Source organism: Magnolia sinica, chromosome 14, assembly GCF_029962835.1.
Source record: "Magnolia sinica isolate HGM2019 chromosome 14, MsV1, whole genome shotgun sequence".
NCBI lineage: Eukaryota > Viridiplantae > Streptophyta > Magnoliopsida > Magnoliales > Magnoliaceae > Magnolia > Magnolia sinica.
This window is the reverse complement of record NC_080586.1, coordinates 26,984,034-27,007,180: the sequence shown is the minus strand read 5'-3', so window position 1 is coordinate 27,007,180 and position 23,147 is coordinate 26,984,034. Positions and strand designations below refer to the sequence as shown.

At 39.8% G+C, this 23,147-nt stretch overlaps 1 protein-coding gene across 2 annotated transcripts in view; it reads left to right on the top strand.

Moving 5' to 3' along the window:
- LOC131225152 (coiled-coil domain-containing protein SCD2-like) overlaps nucleotides 1-23,147 on the top strand; it is a 121,315-nt gene that overhangs the window by 37,907 nt on the left and 60,261 nt on the right. The window contains exons 6-7 of one of the 2 annotated variants that reach the window (XM_058220607.1): nucleotides 21,536-21,589; nucleotides 21,672-21,695. The exons of the other annotated variant lie outside the window; for it this stretch is intronic. Coding sequence (XP_058076590.1) covers nucleotides 21,536-21,589; nucleotides 21,672-21,695 — 78 coding nt within the window. The remainder of the gene's footprint in view (nucleotides 1-21,535; nucleotides 21,590-21,671; nucleotides 21,696-23,147) is intronic. 2 annotated transcript variants of the gene reach the window in all.

The window sequence follows — 23,147 nt, the reverse complement described above, 5'->3', positions numbered from 1 at the left end:
TGAAGGTAATATACAAAGATTACCTTAAACCAAAACTTTTGTGGCCTAGAAAATACTTTTAATGGTCATTCACCACTTTTTCTGGTGTGGTCCACCTGAGATCTGGATCTGCTTAATTTTTCACATAACGTCCTTAAATGATATGAAAAAAATGGATGGATAGCTTGGATAAAACATATACATCAAGGTGGATCCCACAGAGCCCGTCACAGACCGTCTTTCTGTACTTCTCATCTGTCTCTGCCGCATCCATTATAAAAGGTTGCGTACTACCCTGCCCGTCTCTAGCTGGGAACGGGCAACAGCTTTGAGTGGCCACTGTGATATATGGGGTCTTATCCACATTGTCCATCCATTTTTTTGTATCATTTTAGGGTATAAGCCCAAAAATGAGGAAGATCCAATGCCCAACTGGACCACACCACAGGAAGCAGTGGTGATAATGATTCTCACAGTTGAAACTTTTCTAGGGCCTACCGTGATGTTTATTTTCCATCCAACCTATTCATAAAGTTACGCAGACATGGATGAAGAGAAAACACAAATATCAGCTCCATCCAAAACTTTTGTGGCCCCCAAGAAGGTTTTAACGGTAAGAGTTTAATCCCCATCATGTAGTCCACTTAAGCCTTGGATCTGCCTCATTTTTGGGTTTATACCCTAAAATGATACGAAAAAAATGGATGGACGGTGTGGATAAGACCCATACATCACGTGGCCACTCAAAGCTGCTGCCCATTCCCAGTTGGAGATGGGCGAGGGAAGGACGCAATCCTCGTCCTCAAAAAGGGCTTCCGAAGCCATTTTTGCAACAAAGATAGGGTTTTGGAATCCTAAAATTTCTGTAAAAAATCCCAATGATTTTTGGCAGACCGCTAGCTCTCACTCGAGTGGCCCATCAAATTCAGCTTCTAATCATGCAATCTTCTTCCATAGGTACCGAAATCCCCTCTTACAAAAGATTTTCCCTCTTTCTTTCTTTTTTTTTTTTCTTCCAATTTTCCGGTAAATATGCAGATATAAGACTATAATATCGCTAATATCGGCAATTTCGCAAAAAAAAATAATTGTGCGATATATTGCACGATAAAAAGAATTCTTTCTTTCTTTTTTTTTTTTTAAAATTATAAAATTTCCGAGGGTCTTGGATGGGTTTCATCTCACTAGGCAGCGATAACGATAATATCGATATTAGGAACACTGGTCATAAGCAAATTAAAAAAAATCATGCAATTCTAATATACAATATCCATTCACATATTCACATACTCACAATTATTATAAATTTACTAATTACAAATTTATAATTCACTTAATACAACTTTGCAAATTTACAATGCAAATCTAATTGGACCAAGACCCAACCCGACCCAACCAACACCCTACCCGACCCAACCCAGCAGTCCAACACCCAACCCGGTGTCTTAACCTAGCCCGACTCAACACCCAACCCGAACCAACCCCCGACTCAACACCGCACCCAACTCGACCCAACCTAGGCTGACTTAGCGCCCAACCTGACCCAACCCAACGCCCAACTTGACCCAACCCAATGCCCAACCTGCACCCGACTCAAGCCGGTACCCAACTCAATGCTCAACTTGACCCAACCTAGGACCCAACCCAACCCTCACTCGACCCAGCACCCAACCCAGACCGACTCATCGCTCAATCCGACCCAACCCAGCAACCAACCCGCACCCAACCCAACCCCCAACCCACCCAACCCACCCACCCCAAATCAAACAAATAATCAAATATTCATTTATATATATAAAAAATTAAACAAATCAATAGATGAGTCATGATAGAGGAAGGTACCTACCTTTGTGGGTGGAGAGAGAGAGAGAGAGAGAGAGAGAGTGCTCACTCGACAGATGATTGCTCGGACGGGCGCAAGCCGCGGCGGGTTTGGTAGGGGAAAGGGATGGGTTGGGTTGGGTAGGGTTTTGTTTTAGGTTTTAAAATTTTAAGTGTGTGTGTGTGTGTGTGTGTGTGTGTGTGTGTGTGTGTGTGTATTCGAGTCGAGTTCGAGTTCGAGTTGAGCAGCAGTGCAGCACTATGCTCGAACTTGGCTCATTTTTAAATCGAGTTGAGTCGTATGGAGCTTGACTCGCCCCAAGTCATCCTTCAAGGCTAGTCAATTCGAGCTAAATCGAGTTGAGCCAAGCGAGCTTTTCGAGATAGCTCGACTCGTGTATAGCCCTAGTGATGATTGGTGCAGGAATTCAAATTTCCACACTATGGTAAGTGTGGCAACAAAAACTGCAAGGTGATAATTGATAGTGATAATTGCACCAACGTTGCCTTTGCTAGCACTATAAATTGTTTGGGTTTCAAATCCGTTCCTCACCCTCAGCCCTATCGAGTTTCATGGGTTGATGCGTCGTCGATACAGTTTCTCAGTGATGTCTTATTCCCATTTAGTTTGCTTCCTGCAAAGACACGCTGTGGTGTAATGTTTTGCCAATAGATGTAGGCCACATCATTTGGGCAAACATTGGTTGTAAGATCGTGATGTGACACTATTTGGCTGCTCGAATACGTGTTCATTTATGTATGAAGGTAAGAGGATAAAGTTAAATCCTCTTTCGCCCAAGAGCACCCCGGAGAAGAAAGAGGATGTTAAGAAGGGTGATCCTAAAGATGTGAGGAAGTCCCGGCCTAAGTCTCTACACATAGTAAACGCCAAAGAGTTTGAAAGGGAGACTAAAGCTGAGTCGATGGTGTATACCCTTGCGGTAAGAGAGGTCACACCCGAGGTTAGCGTAGAGTTGTCAACTGACGTGAGTTCGGTGTTGGAGGAGTTTAGAGATATTTTTCTAGAGGACGTATCGGATGAGCTTCCACCCATGCGTGACGTTCAGCATGCCATTGATCTTGTCCCCGGGTCGACTCTACCTAATGTTCCTCACTACTGAATGAACCCCACGGAGCATGCGGAGTTGAAGATACAAGTTGATGAGCTTCTTAGAAAATGGTTCATTCAGGAGAGTTTGAGTCCATGTGTCGTGCCAGCTGTCCTCACACCTAAGAAAGATAGCACTTGGCGCTTGTGCGTGGACATTCGGGCCATTAATAATATAAGACCTGTGACCCCGAAATCTAGTTTGTACACTGGATAGCCGTTGACTATAGGTCTATTGGCCTCGAGAATATTTTGACTTGATCATAATGTTGTTATGTTATCAAGCCTCATGCCGTATTTCAACCCAATGTTCGAATTTAAGATATGGACTTAAAATTAAACAATCTAAGAAATGACAATTATGTCCTTATTTTATCTGGCGGAGCCCCACCATCGAGTTTTCAAAATCCGTTAGGTCCGAGAGCCTAACCGTTGTAACCGTAGTCGAGTTACGGAGTTAATGGCGAAAACGGCATGTCAATAGGACACCTGGAGTGTAAGTTATGCATAGATATGTACATGTATATTTTGAGAAAATATACTCAAATGACCTCGATGTTTTTAAACTCCTTGGAATACGTTAGTTCCAACTACTTAAATAACATTGTTATATTGCTACTATACGCTTAAACGTTTCAAAATCATCACAAAACATCCCATAACCCTTTAAAACCAATTTCAAGTCCACACATATGAAAACCCTCTTGCATGATTTTATTTTTCAGCACTCTTTCTTGTTGAATGTGAAGTTGAGAAGAAGAAGAAGAAGAAAAGGAAATAGAAGCTGAGATTGCAAGTCAATCCTTTGATAGTTCCAGGTGAGTGTATAGATTAGGAGCACGTATATGTGTACGTTGAGGTTTTCTTCAAAACCCTTTCGCTGGATTTTCATTTAGGGTTAGAAGATTGCTGAAATTTCTGTTTTAAAATTAAATAATTGCTGGATTGTCTGTTTTAGGGTTAGGTTTTCGTTGGATTTGTATTTAGGGTTAATAGATTGCTGGATTTTCTTTCAAAACCCTATAGAAGACTAGCTTTGCTGATTTAAATTCGTTTGGTTATTGCTGGACTTTCTCAAGGTTATGGCTGATTAGATGAAAGTGGATTTTCTACATTAGTTGACTAGGTTATTAATGGCTGATTAGATGAAAGTTATACGTATTTCTAACGGGTTCTCTCTTTGTCCCTTACAAACGGGTTCTTTCTTTGTCCCTTACATCCGCCTACTATCTGTTTGACAAATTGTTTCAAAGAAATGTCCTACATCTTTTTCATGTAGTTACTTCTTGAGAAAAAGCATGCTTGTAGCATGAAGTCTTATAGCAGAATAAATCCCGGATTGGAATTAGATTGGCTAAGTCATGTGCATATCATATGCATGACTCATAGTTGTTGTATCATTGTATGCTTGAGAGTGAATGATTCATATCATGATATGGTGATCATAGTGGGTTGTGGTGCGACACATGATGTGTCTATGATGAGTATGTAAACCATCTAGATACATGATGTATTACATGAGACCCTTATGAGGAATTTAAATGTGGAACTTAAATGTATGAGGAGACCACATGAGGAAGGTCGTCCTATGTTTGCCTTGAAAACCATGACATATTGTGCTTGTATGTGGACTTATGCATATGGTAATTGTAAATGCGATGAAACATACTTTGTTATAACTTGAGTTGGACACCACACCGGAAATGTGTAGTTCGACAGGACATGATTAGAGGGTCCGTGGGTGAAAGTCCCTAAACCTTGATTGGTACCATTGAGAGCGACCAATGCTTAGACTGGGTGGAAGAACAGAGTGCTGGAATGCCGAAATACCAAAGTAGGCAGCGACTCCCACCGACGCGTGTCGATTGATTGAGAGGTTTGACCTGACCTGCTTATGGGCAAGCAAAGATAGGTTGTGTGTGACGAGCTCGTAAATTGTCCACTATCGTTTTGCCAGGTGACTTATTACTTCTCGCTGTTGAGCAGATAATGAGGTTTAACACAAGTGAGTTAGACTAGTTCGGCCCGTGAACTATGTAGTCCCACCTCTATAGTTGACCACGGTGGAAAAGTCTACACAAGTGGGTAGTAATCATATGCGAGTCCCACCACTGTTTTAGACCTTGGTGATCCAATTGAGAAATGTGGAAAGTTGTGGAAATGTTGAAAGAGTAGGCATTCTATCTTTATTTTATTGTTATCAAGCCAGAAAGCATGTGCATTAGAGGAGCATGACATGAAATATGCATTTTCATTGCACACACACACTCACTGGGCTTAGTAGCTCAAGCTTTCCTTTTTTTTTTTTTTTTGTTACAGGTGAGAGTAGGGAGCTGCAGGAGTAGAGGCTACAGATTCCAGTTGTCCTTTTTGTTTTATACATATCAGTGTATATTTTTTTGGTAATACCCTGAATATGTACATTGGGTATAGTAAATATGACATGGTTTATGTTTTGTTTTTGCCTTGATGTGCTCAGTTGTACACAATAATATATGTTGAATATGATGAAATTTTGAGACATACATGCTTGTTGTCTTTACTTTCAGAAATCCTCCTTGTGGAGCCCCGCTTATGGGACTTAGGATGTGATAGTTGGAAGTCTCAAAATCGGAGTTCTACGGAGGCTGTCAACCAAAATTTGGTCTCCCGTAATCATGGATTACCAACACTAGATTTAGGGTCGTGACAAATAAGATCACGGTTAAGTATCGGTTTCCTATATCGCATCTTGACATGTTGGACATGATGGGTAGTGCCATGGTTTTTTATTTTTTATTTCCAAAATCGACCTTAAAAGCGGGTATCATCAAATATGTATTCACTTAGGAAATGAATGGAAGACAACCTTCAAGACGAAGGATGGGCTATATGAGTGGTTAGTCATGCCTTTTGACTAAACAAACACTCCGAGTACGTTTATGAGAGTGATGACCCAGGTGTTGAGACCCTTTATGGGTAAGTTCCTGATGATGTATTTTGATGACATACTTATTTATAGTACCTTTAAGGAACAACATCTCCACCACTTGAGGAAAGTTTATGGGGTTCTTAGGACATAAATTATATGCCAACTTGAAGAAGTGTTCTTTGATGTCCGACAAAGTTATCTTCTTAGAGTTCATTGTTTCTTTTGAGCATGTCTGCAGACCCCGAGGAAGTCTTGGCTATAGTAAGTTGGCCTGAACCGCAGAACATTCATGAAGTGCGTAGCTTTCATGGTTTAGCTACCTTTTATAGGTGGTCCATTCGAAGCTTTAGTGTAAGTGCACTTGTTTGTGAATCACTTGTGTCAGTGTGTCGTTAAGTCGGTTGAGCCCATGGAAGCTGAAGACAGAAAACACATGAAGAATTGGAGTGTAGAAATAGGTAAATTGAGGTGCCTTGATGACCCTAACCGTAGATCCCTTTAGGTCCAAAACAACCTTAGCCTCTAGATGATCTATTCTCTAATAGGTAAACCTTTGCTTGATCATCCCATAGCATTAGGGGTGTTTATTTGATCATTTCAAGTTAGGCTTTAAAGGCGCAAACCTGCTGATAAACAAACTTCCAAAATCAATAGTTTCGAGTGGATCTCGATCCTATCGACAAGCCGTCGATTGGACTCGATACGATTAAAGATCTCCTCGATAAAATCGAAGAAACAGTCCAGTAACCAAAATGCATATTTCTGGATTTTCTCGATCGGATCGAAGGCCCACTCGATCCTATCGAGAGCCGTTGAATTAGCCGTTTTATAGCCGTTGTAAACTTTTTCTATAAAATGGGCTTTCAATCCTCGGGCAAATTGATGGGTGTTTTTTTTTTTTTTTTTTGGTGCAATTAGAGCCTAAGTGATTCCCCACTCATTATCCCTCTACTAGACTCCAAACCAAAGAGATTTATGACACTCTTCTTATGATTAATCACTCTAATGTGCATTCCAAGCTCCATCATGAAGGTGCTTATGTTCTCTCCCATTTTCTAGAGATTAGACATAATCCTATAGGTAAATCCTTGTCTAAATTCTCTAGAATACCCATTTGGAAACCAACTATCCCATAGTTGTAGGAGATTCAACCTCTCTCTCATTACCTTGGTAACCTCATTGGAGCATCAAGTGCAAGATAGCTGATTCAAGGAAGCAGAAGATGACCGACTTAAAAAATCGGGGGAGCACAAGAGAAGCCAATTCAAGATTGAAGAAGCTCTCAAGCAAGGCGCTACAATGGGGCTCAATCCGAGAAGTAAGTTTGTCAATTTAGAGTCCATATACTCTTTCCTTGCGTAGGATTGAGTACAGAGTTTGTGACCCAAACTTGATCAAGTCCTTGTGTAGGTCTCCGACGGGAGTGTACAGGTGTAAGTTCTTGTGTAGGCCTCCGACGGGAGTTTATGTTTGTTAAGTCCTTGTGTAGGCCTCCGACGGGAGTGTACATTTGTAAGACCTTGTGTAGGCCTCCGGTGGGAGTGTATGCTTGTAAAGGTTAGGGGTGAACATATTAAAAACTCCTAAGATAGTGAAATCTGGTACACTCGAGGAGAGTGCATCTGCTGGGAGTGGAGTAGGCAAGTAGCCAAGCCACTACACATCCTTGTGTTTGCCACTGTTTATGTGGTTGCAATCCTATTTATGCTTGTGGATGATTTGAGTATATGAATATAAAATAGATTGTATATTAGGCACTTAACATAGAGCACACACAATTGGTATGTTCACATCTCACCATATAGACTAGTTGCTTATAATATTGCGTCTCTCGTAGTCTATACAATTGGACCCAATTGGCTTAGAAACCTAAGTGTGAATTGATTTTAATTGGCGAATAATATTTAAGTGGTCCTATTCACCTAGAGCTGGGCATGGGACGAGTCAATTCGGCATACTCGACTCGTCCAACTCGTTTAGACCGCACTCGACCCGAACCGAGTGGGTGAGTCAATCTGAATCGAGTAGACTTTTCGCAATCCGAACTTAAACTAAGTCGAGTCAAGGTCACCCAGTAACTTGCCTCAACCCAAAATCAGACTCAGTACTGACTCGACTCGATTTGAAACTTAACTCGACTTGGGTTCGGGTAGTGTAGTATATATATAAAAACCTAAATCTAATCTAACCTACCCGCCGCACCCGACCAGACCTCTCTCCCTCCCTCGTCTCTCAAGCCTGACAACAACCCACCACCACCAGGCTACCCTCCTCTCTCTCTCCTCCACTCCCTCCCTCATCTCCCGCGCCCGATAGTCCCTCATCTCCCATAGGTTTAGCATAGGATTTTTGTGTTGCATCTAGGTTAGAGTCGCATCTAGGGTTAGTAGAATATGGATTGCATATGGGATCATATTGCTGAATTTTCAGTTCGCGTCCCCACTTATACCATTGCTGAAATTTCAGCATAGTAATTTCAGGTTGTCATATTGCTGAATTTTCAGCTTGTAATTTTCGAATTACACCCATGCTGAATTTTCAGTTTGGCACCCTCGGATTACTATCCTGCTGAATTTTCAACATAAGATTTGAGGATAGCGACTTGTTGAATTTTTTTGGTTAGTGTGTCTAGCGTGATCTGTAGGTTAGTACTATCATTGTCATCACATTGTTTTAGGACCTAGGGTTTCCTTTAGAGTGTCCTTGTGTATGCTCACTTGTTCAAGACGTGGTTTTGGCCTACATTCCACTATGAACCTAGAACAAATTGCCGAGGCCCTTAATGCCATCAACAATCGTCTGATGGCTATTGAAGCGCACAATACAACCACCGTAATTTAATTGACTGTGACCAATGCATGTATCAATCGGCTTAAAGCCTCTCTTCAGGCGAACCTCGACACTGGGGAAGATGTCCAATCACCAGCCGGGGATTAAATTGAAGGAGTCAAGACTGTGCCACTTGCAATTATTAGCCGCGCCTTAAGTCAAATTGTAGAAAGTGATGATTGGCGCATGAATTCTATTTTCCAAACCTATGCCAAGTATGGAGGCAAAAACTGCAAGGTGATTATTGATAGTGACAGCTACATCAATGTGGTCTCTGCTTGCACCGCGGACCACTTAGGTATGCTAGTCATTCCTCACCCTCAGCCCTATCGAGTCTTATGGGTTGATGCATCTTCGATTCCGGTTTCTCAGCGTTGTCCCATTCCCATCCAGTTTGGTTCTTATACGGACACGTTGTGGTGTGATGTTTTGCCTATGGATATAAGCCACATCATTTTGGGTAGGCCGTGGTTGTATGACAGGGACGCAATACTGTTCGGTTGCTCGAATACGTGTTCGTTTCAACATGGAAGCAAAAGGATTGTCTTGAAGCCACTCCCACCCAAAAGCACCTCAAAAAAGGAGGACGTCAAGAAACGTGGTCTTAAAGGTGTGACGAAACTCTAGTTCGAGTCTCTTCTTATAATTAATGCCAAAGAGTCTGAAAGAGAGACTAAAATTGATTTGACGTTGTATGCCCACGTGGTAAGTGAGGTCACACCTAAGGTTATTATGGAGATGCCACTTGAGGTTACACCTGAGGGTAGTGTAGAGTTACCATCTGAGGTGAGTCCGGTATTGGAGGAGTCCAGTGTTGTTATTCTAGAGGGCATACCGGATGAGCTTACACCCATGTGAGACATTCACGCATTGACTCTACCAAACCTTCATCACGATCAAATGAGTACTGGGGAGGAAGTGGATTTGGAAAGACAAGTAGATGAGCCTAGGACACCTATGGATTGCATAACCATGTCTATGTTCCATAGGCCTTTAGAGTTTGCACATGCATCTACACAACATATACATGACTTGCATGTGGAGATTAGAAAAAGAATCAATAAGTAATGAAACATACAAAATGATTGCTGACTCATGCCATAGGTTTAAAGAGTTTGTTATGGGTGACGAAGTCATGATTAAAATACGTCTAAAAGGGTTTCTACAGAGGACCATAAAAAAATTACAAGCCCGTAATACTGGACCATATAAAATCTTGAAAAGACTGGGTTCGAATGCTTACTTGATAGATCTTCCACCTAACATGGGTATCAGTTCCAAATTTAATGTTGAAGATCTTGTACCGTTTTATGGACATTCCCCTAACCTTCACATGAACTTTGATGATGATGCCCCTCACCTGTCGCAAAACCCATGGCCATTACCTGACCCCTCTTCTCAACTTTTACCATCCGTACCATCCATACCTATGAGGAGAGGAGATAGAGGATATCTTAGATGAAGAAGCGAATTGCACATGACATAGTGGTTACTAGGAGTACCTTGTTAAGTGGAAGGGCAGACCAAAATCAAACAGTGCGTGGATCACAGAGGCAAAGCTTCAGCGACGAGACGCAGATCTCCTTGAGCATCATTGCAGCTTTATTTCGCCAGAGGCGAAATCTCCTCAGCTGAGGGGAATTGATGGGGACATCAGAGGACCTACTCGGATATACCAGAGACGGATATGACCACCCACATCAGTACAACTTTCTTTGTGGATGAGAGACAAGTTCCAGATGGGGCTCGCCGGGCCATTTTGAAGACCCCACATGCATTGGACGTGTATCAGGAAGACCCTACCTTGGGATGATGCATGTGGGCTGCTTAGGAGATCATTTTAGTCATAGGATTCCTATTTCGCGTCAATCCGACCGTTGGATCTTGTCAATCAAGCCATCAGGCCACCAAATCTTTTAGATCTAGGCCCCTTGGACTCTGATCTTGCTTTCTTTATGTTTTTTTTTTTGTTATTTTTAGGATTTATTTGATAGTTGAGATTGATAATAAATGTTTTAGTTTTCTTATTTTGGATGATGGGCCACTTCACTTAAGTGAGTGGCATAGTTGTAATTATGCTGAATTTTTAATTCCGAATTTTTAATAATAAAAGCATAGGGGGTTGGAGATCCAACCCTCATTGGATTGTGATAAAAAACAGAAAGAGAAAAGCTCTTGCTTTCTTCTTCCCTGTTAATGCGATTTGAAGATACTTTCATGCGATTTAGAAGGAATATTGGTGCGAGACTAATCTTCATCAACGGAGGTCGGATGTCTCTATCTATCCCCACACCATTTTCTCTTTTCTCCCCCATCCATGTATTTTCTTTAGGTTCTTCATTCTCCCCATCCCAGATCTTTGTCTTCTCCCAAACCCAACTTTCCTACACTCATCCACAATCCAAACCCTAACCGACCTAAACCCATCCTCCCACGCCGTGTGAATCCCACCTGCCCCTTTTGGTTTCCCACCATCATTATATCAAAATCCCTTTCTTCCATCCATGAAACCATAATCCTAAACCTAAAATCCCTAACTTTCCTAGAGCTTCCCAAATTTCTAAAAAAGCCCTAATTCCAAAATTCTCAATTCCCATGAATCCTAATTCTTTAAATTTCAGATTTTTCCCTTCCTAACCCTAATCATAAAACCTACAAATCTATCCCTTGAGTGTGGAACGTGCCTATGCTAAATTGGAAGTTCTATCCTTCCATCGAGCTTAGTTTTAATTGATTTATGTGATTTCTTAGCATGCGGGCATGTGATTTAGGTTAAATCAGATTTTATTTCCTATTATTTACTCTTAATTACTTGGTGGATTAGCATCTTTTGTTAATTGAATTACTTTATGGACTCTTTCATAATCTCCATGTTGCATGTTAGCATTAAATCATGTGTCCTGCATCAGAGAGAGAGAGGAACGGTTGGGGCAAATGTGTTATGTGTTGCTTGGTCTAAAGACCAACACACACATGCATTAGTTTGAAGGAAATGTTACAGTGCTCCACATGAGTACATGATTCATATACATGCACACACAAATTACATATATTTCCACACTCCCCCTCATGTTAGAGCATGTATATTGATCATGCTTAGCTTAGAATACATACAAAGAAAATGGTAAAGATGAGCATGGATCATTGCCCCCCCTCAAACACAACATGGTAGGATGTATACCGTAGCTTGTACTTCATTCATTGAATCTTCTCTTAAAGTAGGAGGCTATAACAAAACTCGACAACAATCAAGTCAATAAATTGTCATCCATATACATATTCTCTTACAAATAAGAGCAACGTGAGTGAACTACACCCACACACTTGAGAGAACTTGTGTGCATCACGTGCAACAACAAACAATAGGGTGGAGGGAAACTCACACCATAAACAAGCCTTGAAAAGGCGAGCTTTAAAAAGTCCTAATTGGGGGGGGGGGAATAGGACTATGCCAAATAATTGAATGAAGTGCTGAATAATAAATAAATCCGAGATCTCAACTACACTAGTATCGAAACATTGATTTAAACTGATTCGTAGGACAACCTTCACCCAAACAAGTTCAGGCAGGACAACCTTATTTCACGAATGTGATAAGAATCAAAATTCCAAACTGAGCAAGAGTAAATAAAAACTAACTATTATAAACATTCACCACTTTAGCATAAAAGAAATTACAATCATTCACCACAAAAGTAATAAAAATATTCACCACAATACCAAGAATTATAGTGGTTCGGTGTATCAACAACTGTTCTCAAACAGCCACACCTACTCCACTCTCAAGATTACTAACCACGTAATTTCGGCTTTCACTATGAATAAGGTTTTCACAGGGTCACCTTAAAACCTAATATAGTTGTGATTTTACCTGGCTATCACAAACAAGGAAACCCTTCACTGAGATTTTCTGGCTTATCTCAGAAAAACCAACTCTGAGATTTCTGGCTATCTCAGAAAAACCAAATACAAAATGTAAATGTATACTTATCTTCACCATAGAAGAAGCTGTAGCTGTAAAACTGCTTTTCTGGAATGACGAATGTTCAATGTTCAATCCGATAGAAAAGGTCTAGTGTTCTATTGATTTTAATTAAATTTAAACCAAAGGCTAATTGTATCAATTCCTTTAAATCTCAAAAAGAAGAGTATTCCCTTTCTTTTTAAAATCAGAATGATAGAATTAGAGATCAAGGAATTAAATAAAAAAAGCTATAAAAATGATTTATAAATACTACTTAATAGCTTGACAATAACTGAGGCTCTTCTCTCTCTTGTAGAAGGATTTTGGTAGACTTGAATGCCCTTTTGGATTGAGAAAGATCCTCAATTTATAGGCAAAGAAGTTGTTGCTTCGACTCGTCTAAGTATCGGATTCTGTTCCAACAAATTTTCAATTTTGAGCGGGATAAGATCTAACAGATCTTCTACTGGTCGAAGGTCATGCTCGACTGGTCGAAGGCCCTGCTCGACTGGTCGAAGGTGGTCTTTGACTGGTCGAGGATGCCAAAATCTGAACGGTTTTAGTTGCTGGACTTTCGAGCCGAGGAACGCTCGACTGGTCGAAGAAGGTCCTTTGACTGGTCGAGGAATCCACTCGACTAGTCGAAGATCCAACAAAATTTCTGTTTCACTTCGGCTTGAACTAGGACTAGTCGAGAAATTCCTAGACTGGTCGAGCCACAACTTAGGCTGGTCGAAACTCAACCAAATATAAGTATAAAAACTCAGTTTAAAATATATTTTGAAAGCACCTAAACCTAAGGTCTTTCTAAGGTTTATAATACCTGTATGAACTGAACTTCATTGCTTTGAAGTATATTAGAGACTTGAACATCTCTTAGGAGCTTGATCTTCTACTAGGACTTAAGTAGATTGAGCTTGTTCTTTAACTTGAGCTTGAGCTTGATCTTCAACTTGTACTTGAGTTTGGCTTGAACCTTAATCTTGAACCAACTTGAAGATCACTTGCTAAGATGTTTTAATTAGATGAAATTTGACAAACAAGGTATAAAATGTGCTTTAAACATTATAGCACTTACAAACCTGATAGAGGAAGAGAAGATGAACTGAGAAGGAAAAATCCACCACTTGTAAAGAAACTTCCATGTAGAGTTGAGTGAGGCATTTTGTCGAACACCCTGTGTGCGCATGATTCTCCTAGGCACAGTACAAAACTTCAACTTAGCAATCACAATCAACATTTCAAATCATGAAGAAAGGAAGAAAATCCAACAAAGAAACCAAAAAACAATGGTTGTCGGCACCAATATATCGCAAAAGACGTCGTCATACACCCAAATCTCAATGAAACTTCATTATACTTGTTGTTGGAGATTGCTCTTGATAAATCGCACCTTCCCCATGTGGAACAACTACTCAAAAGTCCTTCAGAAAAACACTACAGTACAAATTACGAAATCTGGACTTCTCCGATTTTTCTTCATTTTCTGCAGACACACCACAAAAACTACTCCAAACTATGCAGAAAAATCTTCATTATTCCTTTAAAAACCGGATCTACCAGATCCCATGTTGTCTGCACCAAAAAAAAAACTATTGGCCACACACTACTTACGCCATCTGTGGACTGTGCGTACGGAAGACATCAGCAGTGGGACCCACTACCGTGGGTTTCGGTCAGGTCCCGAATCAGACGCTCTGATACCAAGTAGAAAAATAAAGTACAAAAGAAATGTGGAGAAGGGAAGAAGGAAAGGAGGAGGAGATGTGGCTAGGGCAAAGGGTTGTGTTGTGTTTCATGCTCTGATGCATCATAACCCAATAATTCCTTACAAATGTGTATTGGTTTAGTAAGATGCCCAAAAGATTTTTTTGTCCGGTGCTAGCTATAGGCAGTGTTTTCAATATCAGAATCGACGCATGTATCACATTCATACCCTTGGGATATGAAAACATATAGGCATATTACATACGAAATATCACATGTATTGGGAAAATGGAAATGTATTGCTATTTGAAGGAGATGTTGGAAAAATGATGAAATTTTTAATGAAACTTTGGAATATGTTAAAAGAGACATGATTACACACTTAGAACTCAAAAAATAAAATAAAATACAAAATACAAAAATTCATAGTAAGTTTCCTTTGTATAGGGTCCTAAGCTATGCAATGTTTGAAAGAAGTGATACAATTAAATCACGAAAGAGTTCATATAATTTGTAAATCATACAATACAAGTACCAAAGCACAAAAAATACATCCAAAAACCGAAAAGAAAAAAAGAAGCAAAGATGCATATGTTTCCCACATCCCACCAAGGGATTCCCAAAAAAATCTATAAAAATGAGTTGTTTTTTTTTTTTTTTTTCCAATTCATTTATCAAAATTTTCACATCCTACATGTTGCCTTGATATTGGTGATACGCGTTACATGTATCGATGATATTGAGGAACTTTATAAAGGAGTCCTAACGATGTCTCATGATATTTTGAAATATCATGTGATATTGTTGATACACAATGATATTATTAGTGATACCTGCCTGTTTCATATAGGGCACCTGCCATACCAACAATATTGGCTGATACTATTGGTGTTGAAAATGCTGGCTACAAGTGGTTCACCTCACATGTATGTATTACATTCCAAGAAAAAGTGACAATTGACAATAGTGTGAAAACCGCATAATCAATTCAATGCATCTCCTCAACCATGAAGTTCAATGATCTTTTAGAGCTGATCCCACAAGGATATCTGAAACCATTACTTGAATGTGCAACTTGACGGTTTTCATGGTCACTACTTCATGGTGGTTTCATGGGCTTGTCTCTCGCTCCAGTCAATCTAGTGCCTCGATACCTTAGACATGGAGGGAAATATGGTTCATGATGGGTTGGAATTGTATCAATGTATCGAACTGTAAGAGAAGCTGCCTAACATGTCTTGAAAGTCAATAAATAACCTATGTTCTTACATTCAAGTACCATGGAACTTCAAAGATAGTTGTCATATGTTGAAATGATGTTTTTTTTTTTTTCTTTGTGGCCATATAAATTAAAGGAAGTCTATGAAATGATTTAGTAGTAGTGGTATTGTGTGCAAGCATGTGTGATTTCCCAATGCAACTAACATGTGTGGGCCAAATCATCACATTCAGAATACATGCTAGCAAGAGTATCCTGCATCTCCTTGGCACTTTTGAGAAATAACAGTCCATTACTAATACTTGGTTGTACAGAATGGACAATTAGAACGTCACCTTCCCAATCATCATGGGATGTATTTGTTGGCAGCTCCTCCATATAGATGGTTATGTAGCCTAACTTCTTCCGACTGCCTATAAACTGATGAGGACATCACGTCACATACACCCTTGTGTACATATCGGAGGATGCGGGCCGCACTGATTTCCATGTGGCTAGGCGAGTATCCGTGATCGTGCTGAAGACCCCATGTGCATGTGTGACCATCTGGAAGACCCCACACTAGGAAGATGCACATGAGCTGCTTTATGGAGTGATCCAGACCATTGGATTGGGGGGACGCAACGATCGGGCCATTGGATCGCATGGATCACATGATCAGGTCATTGATCGTTGATCGTCCACATCAGTTTTAGACTTTATCATCTTATAGGATTTAGTTTTTGATTATTTTATATTTGGACACATTATGAGTGTTTTGGTTGATTTTATTTAGACTAGGGCTATTTTCGTTAAGATTCACAAGACAAGGGGATTATTGTAATTTTGAAACTTCTTGGATCTATAAAAAGAGGGGAGTGTGTGACCTCGCTTCCATTGGATTTTGTGATTAAAAAAAAGAAAGAGAAAAAATCTTGCTTTCTTCTTCCCTCTTCATGCGATTTGAAGACACTTCCATGCGATTTGAAAGGAAGATTGGTGCGAGGCTAATCTTCGTCAACGGAGGTACGGGGTCTCCATCTATCCCAACATCATCTTGCCTTTTCTCCCCCATCCAGGTATTTTCTTCAGGTTCTTAATTCTCCTCATCCCAGATCTTCGTCTTCTTCCAAACCCAACTTTTCCATACCCATCCACAATTCAAACCCTAACCGACCTAAACCCATCCTCCCACGTCACGTGTGACCGTACGGCCACACATGTGAATCCCACCTGTCCCTTTTGGTTTCTCACCATCATTATATCAAAACTCCTTTCTTCCATCCCGAAACCCTAACCTTAAAACCTAAAATTCCTAATTTTCATACTTTCCCAAATTACCAAAATTCTAATTTTCACCCTAGGTTGTATTAGGTTTTCTATTTTGAAGTAGATTATACCCTATGCTAACTGTGTGAGACCCATACCCTAAAAGACTATTCGAGCACCTAATTTTCGGTATCGGCATACTTTGGATAGACCATATCAACGAGTTCTGATCAGACGCTCGGTTTTAATACATTAATGATCTGAGACCTATGCCCAAACGACCACACTAACACTATGATTCCAACACCGCGCAGTACGTTTCATTTTGACGGCTAGATCGAAAGATGTATGCCCCATTAGAATCAATGCATGGCATGCACCGTACATGTGTGCACACGTGACGTGGGGCCCACTTAGTATAAAATATTTGGAATAGTGAAACGTCACTTTCAAAAAAAAAAAACTAACGCATTTACGCCTCACCCTCACCGCGTCATGCCTATCCCCCATCTCCTCGCCTCTATATTCAACGATGACCATGCCGTTCTTGTGTATAAAAACATCTCCCGTCCATCTCAATGACTGCATGAAAGAAATCGAAAAGAAAAAGAAACGATATAGAGAAAGAAAATATATAGTTAAACAAGATATTAGAGGAGATTAGGAAGAAGGAAAGGTGATCTCAACCGTTCATATACATCCGATGTCCAAATCAATCGTTGAGGTGAGTGCACGGGTCGTTTACCCATTGTCTTGATGTCGGGCCCATCAAATGGACTCCATCTTGACGTATATGTTGATATTCATGTCATTTTTTCGTTTTGCCAGAAGGTGAGACCCACTTGTCCATGCTACTTAGCGTGGCCAACGTATGGTCCACCTAGGTGTGCATATTATTCGTATATATGGGTCCCATAGCGGTGGAAGCTCAATCGATGGTTGGAATTCCTTGTTTTCTTTTCCCTCTCCATTTACTTGTCCTTGGGTTTTAACGGATATGCAAAGCTCATTAGGCCGACCATGGGCTGGCCAACCTTATAAACGGAGTTGATCACTTACCTGGACCCTACATATGTATTTACAAAGAATTAAAAAAAAAATAATTATCCCAAAAATCCTCCTTGTGGGATTCCGATTTTGGAAGTCGGCGTAAGCTAGGAATCGAAATTGGGGTGTCATGGAGGTTGTTAACACCGGATTTGGTTTACAGTGAATGAGCGCCGGAAATCGGATTTGGGGCGTGACAAATTGGATGTCACTACATCCTCCTAGTTTCTTTTTATTTAATGATCTTGTGTTACCATGTTAGTAGTTTAGGCTAGGATTATGCATGATATTATTTTGATTTTCATGATATTTGTGATGATTATAGCGATGTTTGTGTTTTTTGTTAAATATCTTAATTCGCCTACTTGATCTCATATGTTATTTTGTTCATGCATCATAAACATTTTGGCCGACTGCGACCAAGTGAAATAGTTCTTCCCATCCAGTTTCACCGTGATAATCATTATCTTGGTCGTGATCTCGATATACAGACCCCATTATCATGCAAGATCTCTGATCACCCATTTACGCACTCTCTCTGAAATACACAATTTAAAGGGAAAAGTGTGTATACAAAGAAACCATCAATCACCAAAAATATTTACAACATGCCAGAATCGAGTGTAGCCAAAATCTCTGAGAGTATGTGCATTGCAATGGCAGTGAACTAGGGTTGAACAGGCTTCGTCGGGAAGCAACAAAAAAGAGAGGAAGATGACAGTCTCCCAAGGGGTCCAGCTACATCATCTAGACATGCTTAAAAGGAGGTGATGGGAGGTGTTCCTAGTGGGTGTGGCTATGCTCACTGGTGCGGTTGTGTTGGTTGGTAGAAAAGAAAGGAAAAAGAAGAGAGGAGGGAAGAAGGAATGGGAAAGGAAGGGGAGAAAAGGGGGGAAGAGCCTTTTCTAGGTTGTGGATTCAATAACCCTCTTTGATACCAATTGTCAAGACCTAACCAATAAGTCAAAAGCCATGGGTCTGATGTAATGCCTCAAGTTAAAAGCCCTAGGTCTGATGTAATGCCTTAAGTGCTTAAACCACTACGAATAACAACACACCCGCATTCTCCATTGTGGTGGCCCACTCAGTCGCGACACTCACTCTGACCTATGTCCAGGTAGCTCTTTCCTCCTTGTGGAGACTTCCACTCCGGTCCAGGTTGCCTTTCAACAGGCCGTCCCTTCCATGTCTTGAAGACAGGACCTGGCGTTGATCATGATACTGTTTTATTTTTCACATGGAGAAGAAGAAGAAGAGTGATTTTGAGAGAGGAAAGGGTTGTGTAGAGAATAATCTAATCTCTCATGCTCTAATGACGTTATAATTAACCCTGATTAACATAAAAGAATGGTGTCCAGAGTTGGCACTGAAACAAAGTACTCGCACTGTTATAATCAGACTTCCACACATACAGACACAGGCACGCGTAACAATACTACTACTAGAAATCTAGTCTCAAATTATTTGATTTTTTTTTTTCTTCTTTTTAAATGCAACAAATCCATTTTATTTTCTAACCATAGATATTAGCTTATGAACCTATGGTTTAGATTTTGAATAAACTGATTATACATATTGTTTTAGGGAGTTATTATTGGATGCCCAAGACATTGGAAACTTCCCCTGGAGGGTTCTATCCCATCCTGGGCAAAGAAGAAAGGTTTCTTGTCAGGTGGGCAGTTGGTCAAACACCTGCCAAGAAATCACGAGAATTCCTATTTGGATTGTGATTGCAAAAACAGGATGCATATAACAGAGTCCACGTATCTGGGACACAGTTATGATGATGATGGCAATAATGATGATTTCACTTTTCGCATAGATTGTTATTGATATGGTTAGTAGACTGATTCTTATGTTGGATGAGCCATTTCCTTTCAACTCCTTTAGGGGTTGTTTGGATGCTTATTATTATTATTTACTTGAAAACACTTATAGCTATAAAGAGTTTCGCAAGTAAATTGTTTACATTTTGTCATGTTTGGCTTTAAGAGGTAAAGTCTCTTTTCTTTTAAAGTGGTAAAGTCTTTATAGGTAAACATTTTTCTGTGTTTAGCTAACCTGTAAATTGTTTACCTTGTAAAAAGTTGGTATTCACACCACAAAAAGCTTGGAGCAAGAAATCCTACCAAAATCTTCAAAGTCAAGCAACATACAAATGTCTTGATTTTTTTATTTTTTTATTTTTTTGGTGAAGGGGGGGGGGGGTTGCATCAATGTACGCGCATGATGGACGGATTGGATTCAGAGTGTGTCCAATCCTAATTGTTCTTGTTGTGTGGTCCACCCGATGAGTGTTCAAAGTTTCGGTATAGCTACAAGTTTTGCTGCCCGGGGATATGGAAACAATATTGATATCACCGATAACTGGAATGTGGGGAAACATGGGGAAAACGGTGGAATTTTTCAGTGAAACTTCAAGAGATGCTAAATTATAAATATTTGCATACTTAGAATAAAAAATTTGCAAAAAGAATGCATACATAATAAGTTTCCATTTAATGGGGGCCTAAAAGCATGTATTGTTGTAAGAAATCAGTCCAACCATCCAACCTTCCATCCAAAGATCCATCGATATTTTAGAATATCGACAACACATGATATTTCACCAAGAACTCGTCGACAACTGGAAAGGAAACGAAAGACTATGGTCTCGATATCGCCCATGTTGCGATAACAATAAAATCGCGATATATTGATATTATCATTGACAATTCGAACACTGCATACAACCTGTTCCCATAAAATAAAATTGAAATGGAAATTTTTTAATAAACAAAATTTTGGCGATATTATTGAAACATCGCAGATACATTGGCAATACAAGTGATACTTCGAATTTACACAGTCAGAAATATTGGTGATATCAATACATTGGCGATGCAAGCAACACTTGAAATTTACACAGTCGAAAATATTGGTGATATCAATACATTGGTGATACAAGCAACACTTCAAATTTACATAGTTGAAAATATTGGTGATATCAATACATTGGCGATACAAGCAAAACTTGAAATTTACACAGTCGAAAATATTGGTGATACACTGGTGATATCGATATACTGGTGGTACTTAGGGATACATTGCTGATATCTGGAATTTTTTAACCTACCAGCGTCATCGGTATCGCTACCAGTGTTATCGATATCTCCGAGCTGGAGATACGGATAATAATGGGGATATTTCGATAATATCGGAGATACACCGAACAATGCATATACCTGACCATAAATTTTCTTGTTGTGGAATCAATACTTGAGTTTGCATTCATAGCAAAAGAAAAAAAAAATGCTGATGAGACTGCTAAATTTAGGTGTGCATGAAATAAGTTATTTTCACAACTTGCAATTTGAGTCTTTGACAGTTCAGTTATAAAAGGAAATTGAATTACTACAAAAATGCTAATTTGTTACCCCTTCTATGTTGGCTTTTGTTCTTAATACAATTTAATTTGCTTTCTCTTTAAGAAAAGAGAAGGGTACATTATATCATATCAAGCTTTTTGTGCCTTCATAACAAATGATTTTACCCTTTAACTTCGGTGTTTTCTATCTTGTGTAACAATGCTTATCAAATACATATTCCTATTTGGACATTGACAAATATTTTTTTCTTGATTCTGCTCTTATAGCTGCTTTTTATCTATCTATCTGTCTGTCTGTCTATCTATCTATCTATCTGAATTAATTTGCATCTTAGGTTGCTTCTCTTGGAGATGGCGTATCACTAGAAACCCGTCTATTAAGTAGGCAAGTCTTAAAGTTCGTCTTCAATTTTGTTTTGTCCTTTGTTCCTTCAAACGTGACCATTTTAAGGTGTTTTTCCTTTCAGGAAGGAGGCTGCCCTGCAGCAAAGGGAGGTATGTACAGTTAGCTCTGTCTATCACCATCCCAAAATTTGTTAGAATGGTCAACTTGGTTATTATACTAAATATATCCAAATGTAGGATGATATACAACTAGTTGTATTGTAGGCCTACAACAAGACAACTAGTTGCAGGAAACTTGGACGGTCCACTCATTGATCTGGACCGTCTTTCATTCCAGTCCTCTCTTGGAAGGCACTGTTCAAAACCCCAAGTGTCGGGTCGCGATGCAGTAATAATCTCTGTGAGACCAAGGTCGAATCCACAGGGACTAATCTCGTGTGTATTTTGAAAGCAACTAGAAGTAGAACTAGAAAAAGATATGAATCTAAATCTGGAATTAAAGGGAGTAATTGTGAAGTGTGTAACTAGAAACTTAAGGATTCAAAGGTGGGAACTAGGGTTTCCAAGGATCCACTTGTAGCAATCAGGGTGATTCCTTACTTGATTCAAGTAACACAATTGGAATTGGAGTCCTATCTTTTCCAATTGGAAGATATAGCAATTAAGATCATATCTGAACTTCCTTTGACCTAATTCTCAAAAGAGGAGAATTATGATAATTGGCAGGGATTCCAGCACCAAACCATGCCCATGAGACGATGACAAACAACAGGATTTACCAATCCCATAATCTCAAAACAAGAAAAGAAGATACTCAAAGCTAGTGTAGATCTACTGTAATTTAAGTGACAATAAATCATTAAAACCTGAAAGTATTCCTTAAATATCAAACTAAAATTAAAGTAAGTTCAATATAAACATGAATTAAAGCAATAAAAACATCCCATCACACTACAAGCTTCACCTTTTAACCCTAGTTAAGAGGTTTAGCCAACCATAGACATGATTGGAACTAAAACCCTAGAAGAAAGCATGAAAGACTAAGAAAGGAAGAAAAACGCTTGGCGGGGCCTACTGTGCACAACACTTTGTTGCACGGCGTGCAACAAGACTTCCCATATCTTCTGTGTTGCACAATGTTGCGCGGTCACGTGCAACTCATCTCTCCTCACTCTTCTTCTTCTTCTTCTTCTTCTTCTTCTTTTGTTCCTTCCTTCCATAGTTTCCTTTCTACTATTTTTATGTTCCAATGGCAATAAAGCTGGATGATCTGGGGAAGGCATTTTTTTGTGCATCAACACCCCTGCATCCCACAGGCCACCCCACTTAAGCCCGGCGTGAAAATGCTCCTGCATTAATCACCCCCAGTGAGAAGTCTCGAACATGAGACCTCCCGCTTTGATACCACTTTGATGCAGGACAATTAACTACTTGCTTTAAAAGCTTGAACTGATAAAGCATGACGAATCAATCCCCTTATCTCATAGCCTAGGCTCCACATCCCATAAGTTAGGACCTCGGTCTAACCCCCCTCGTGGGCCCCACTTCACATGGGTTCTGCTTCACACGAGCCACTCGCCTCACACGGGCTGCCCACCCTGA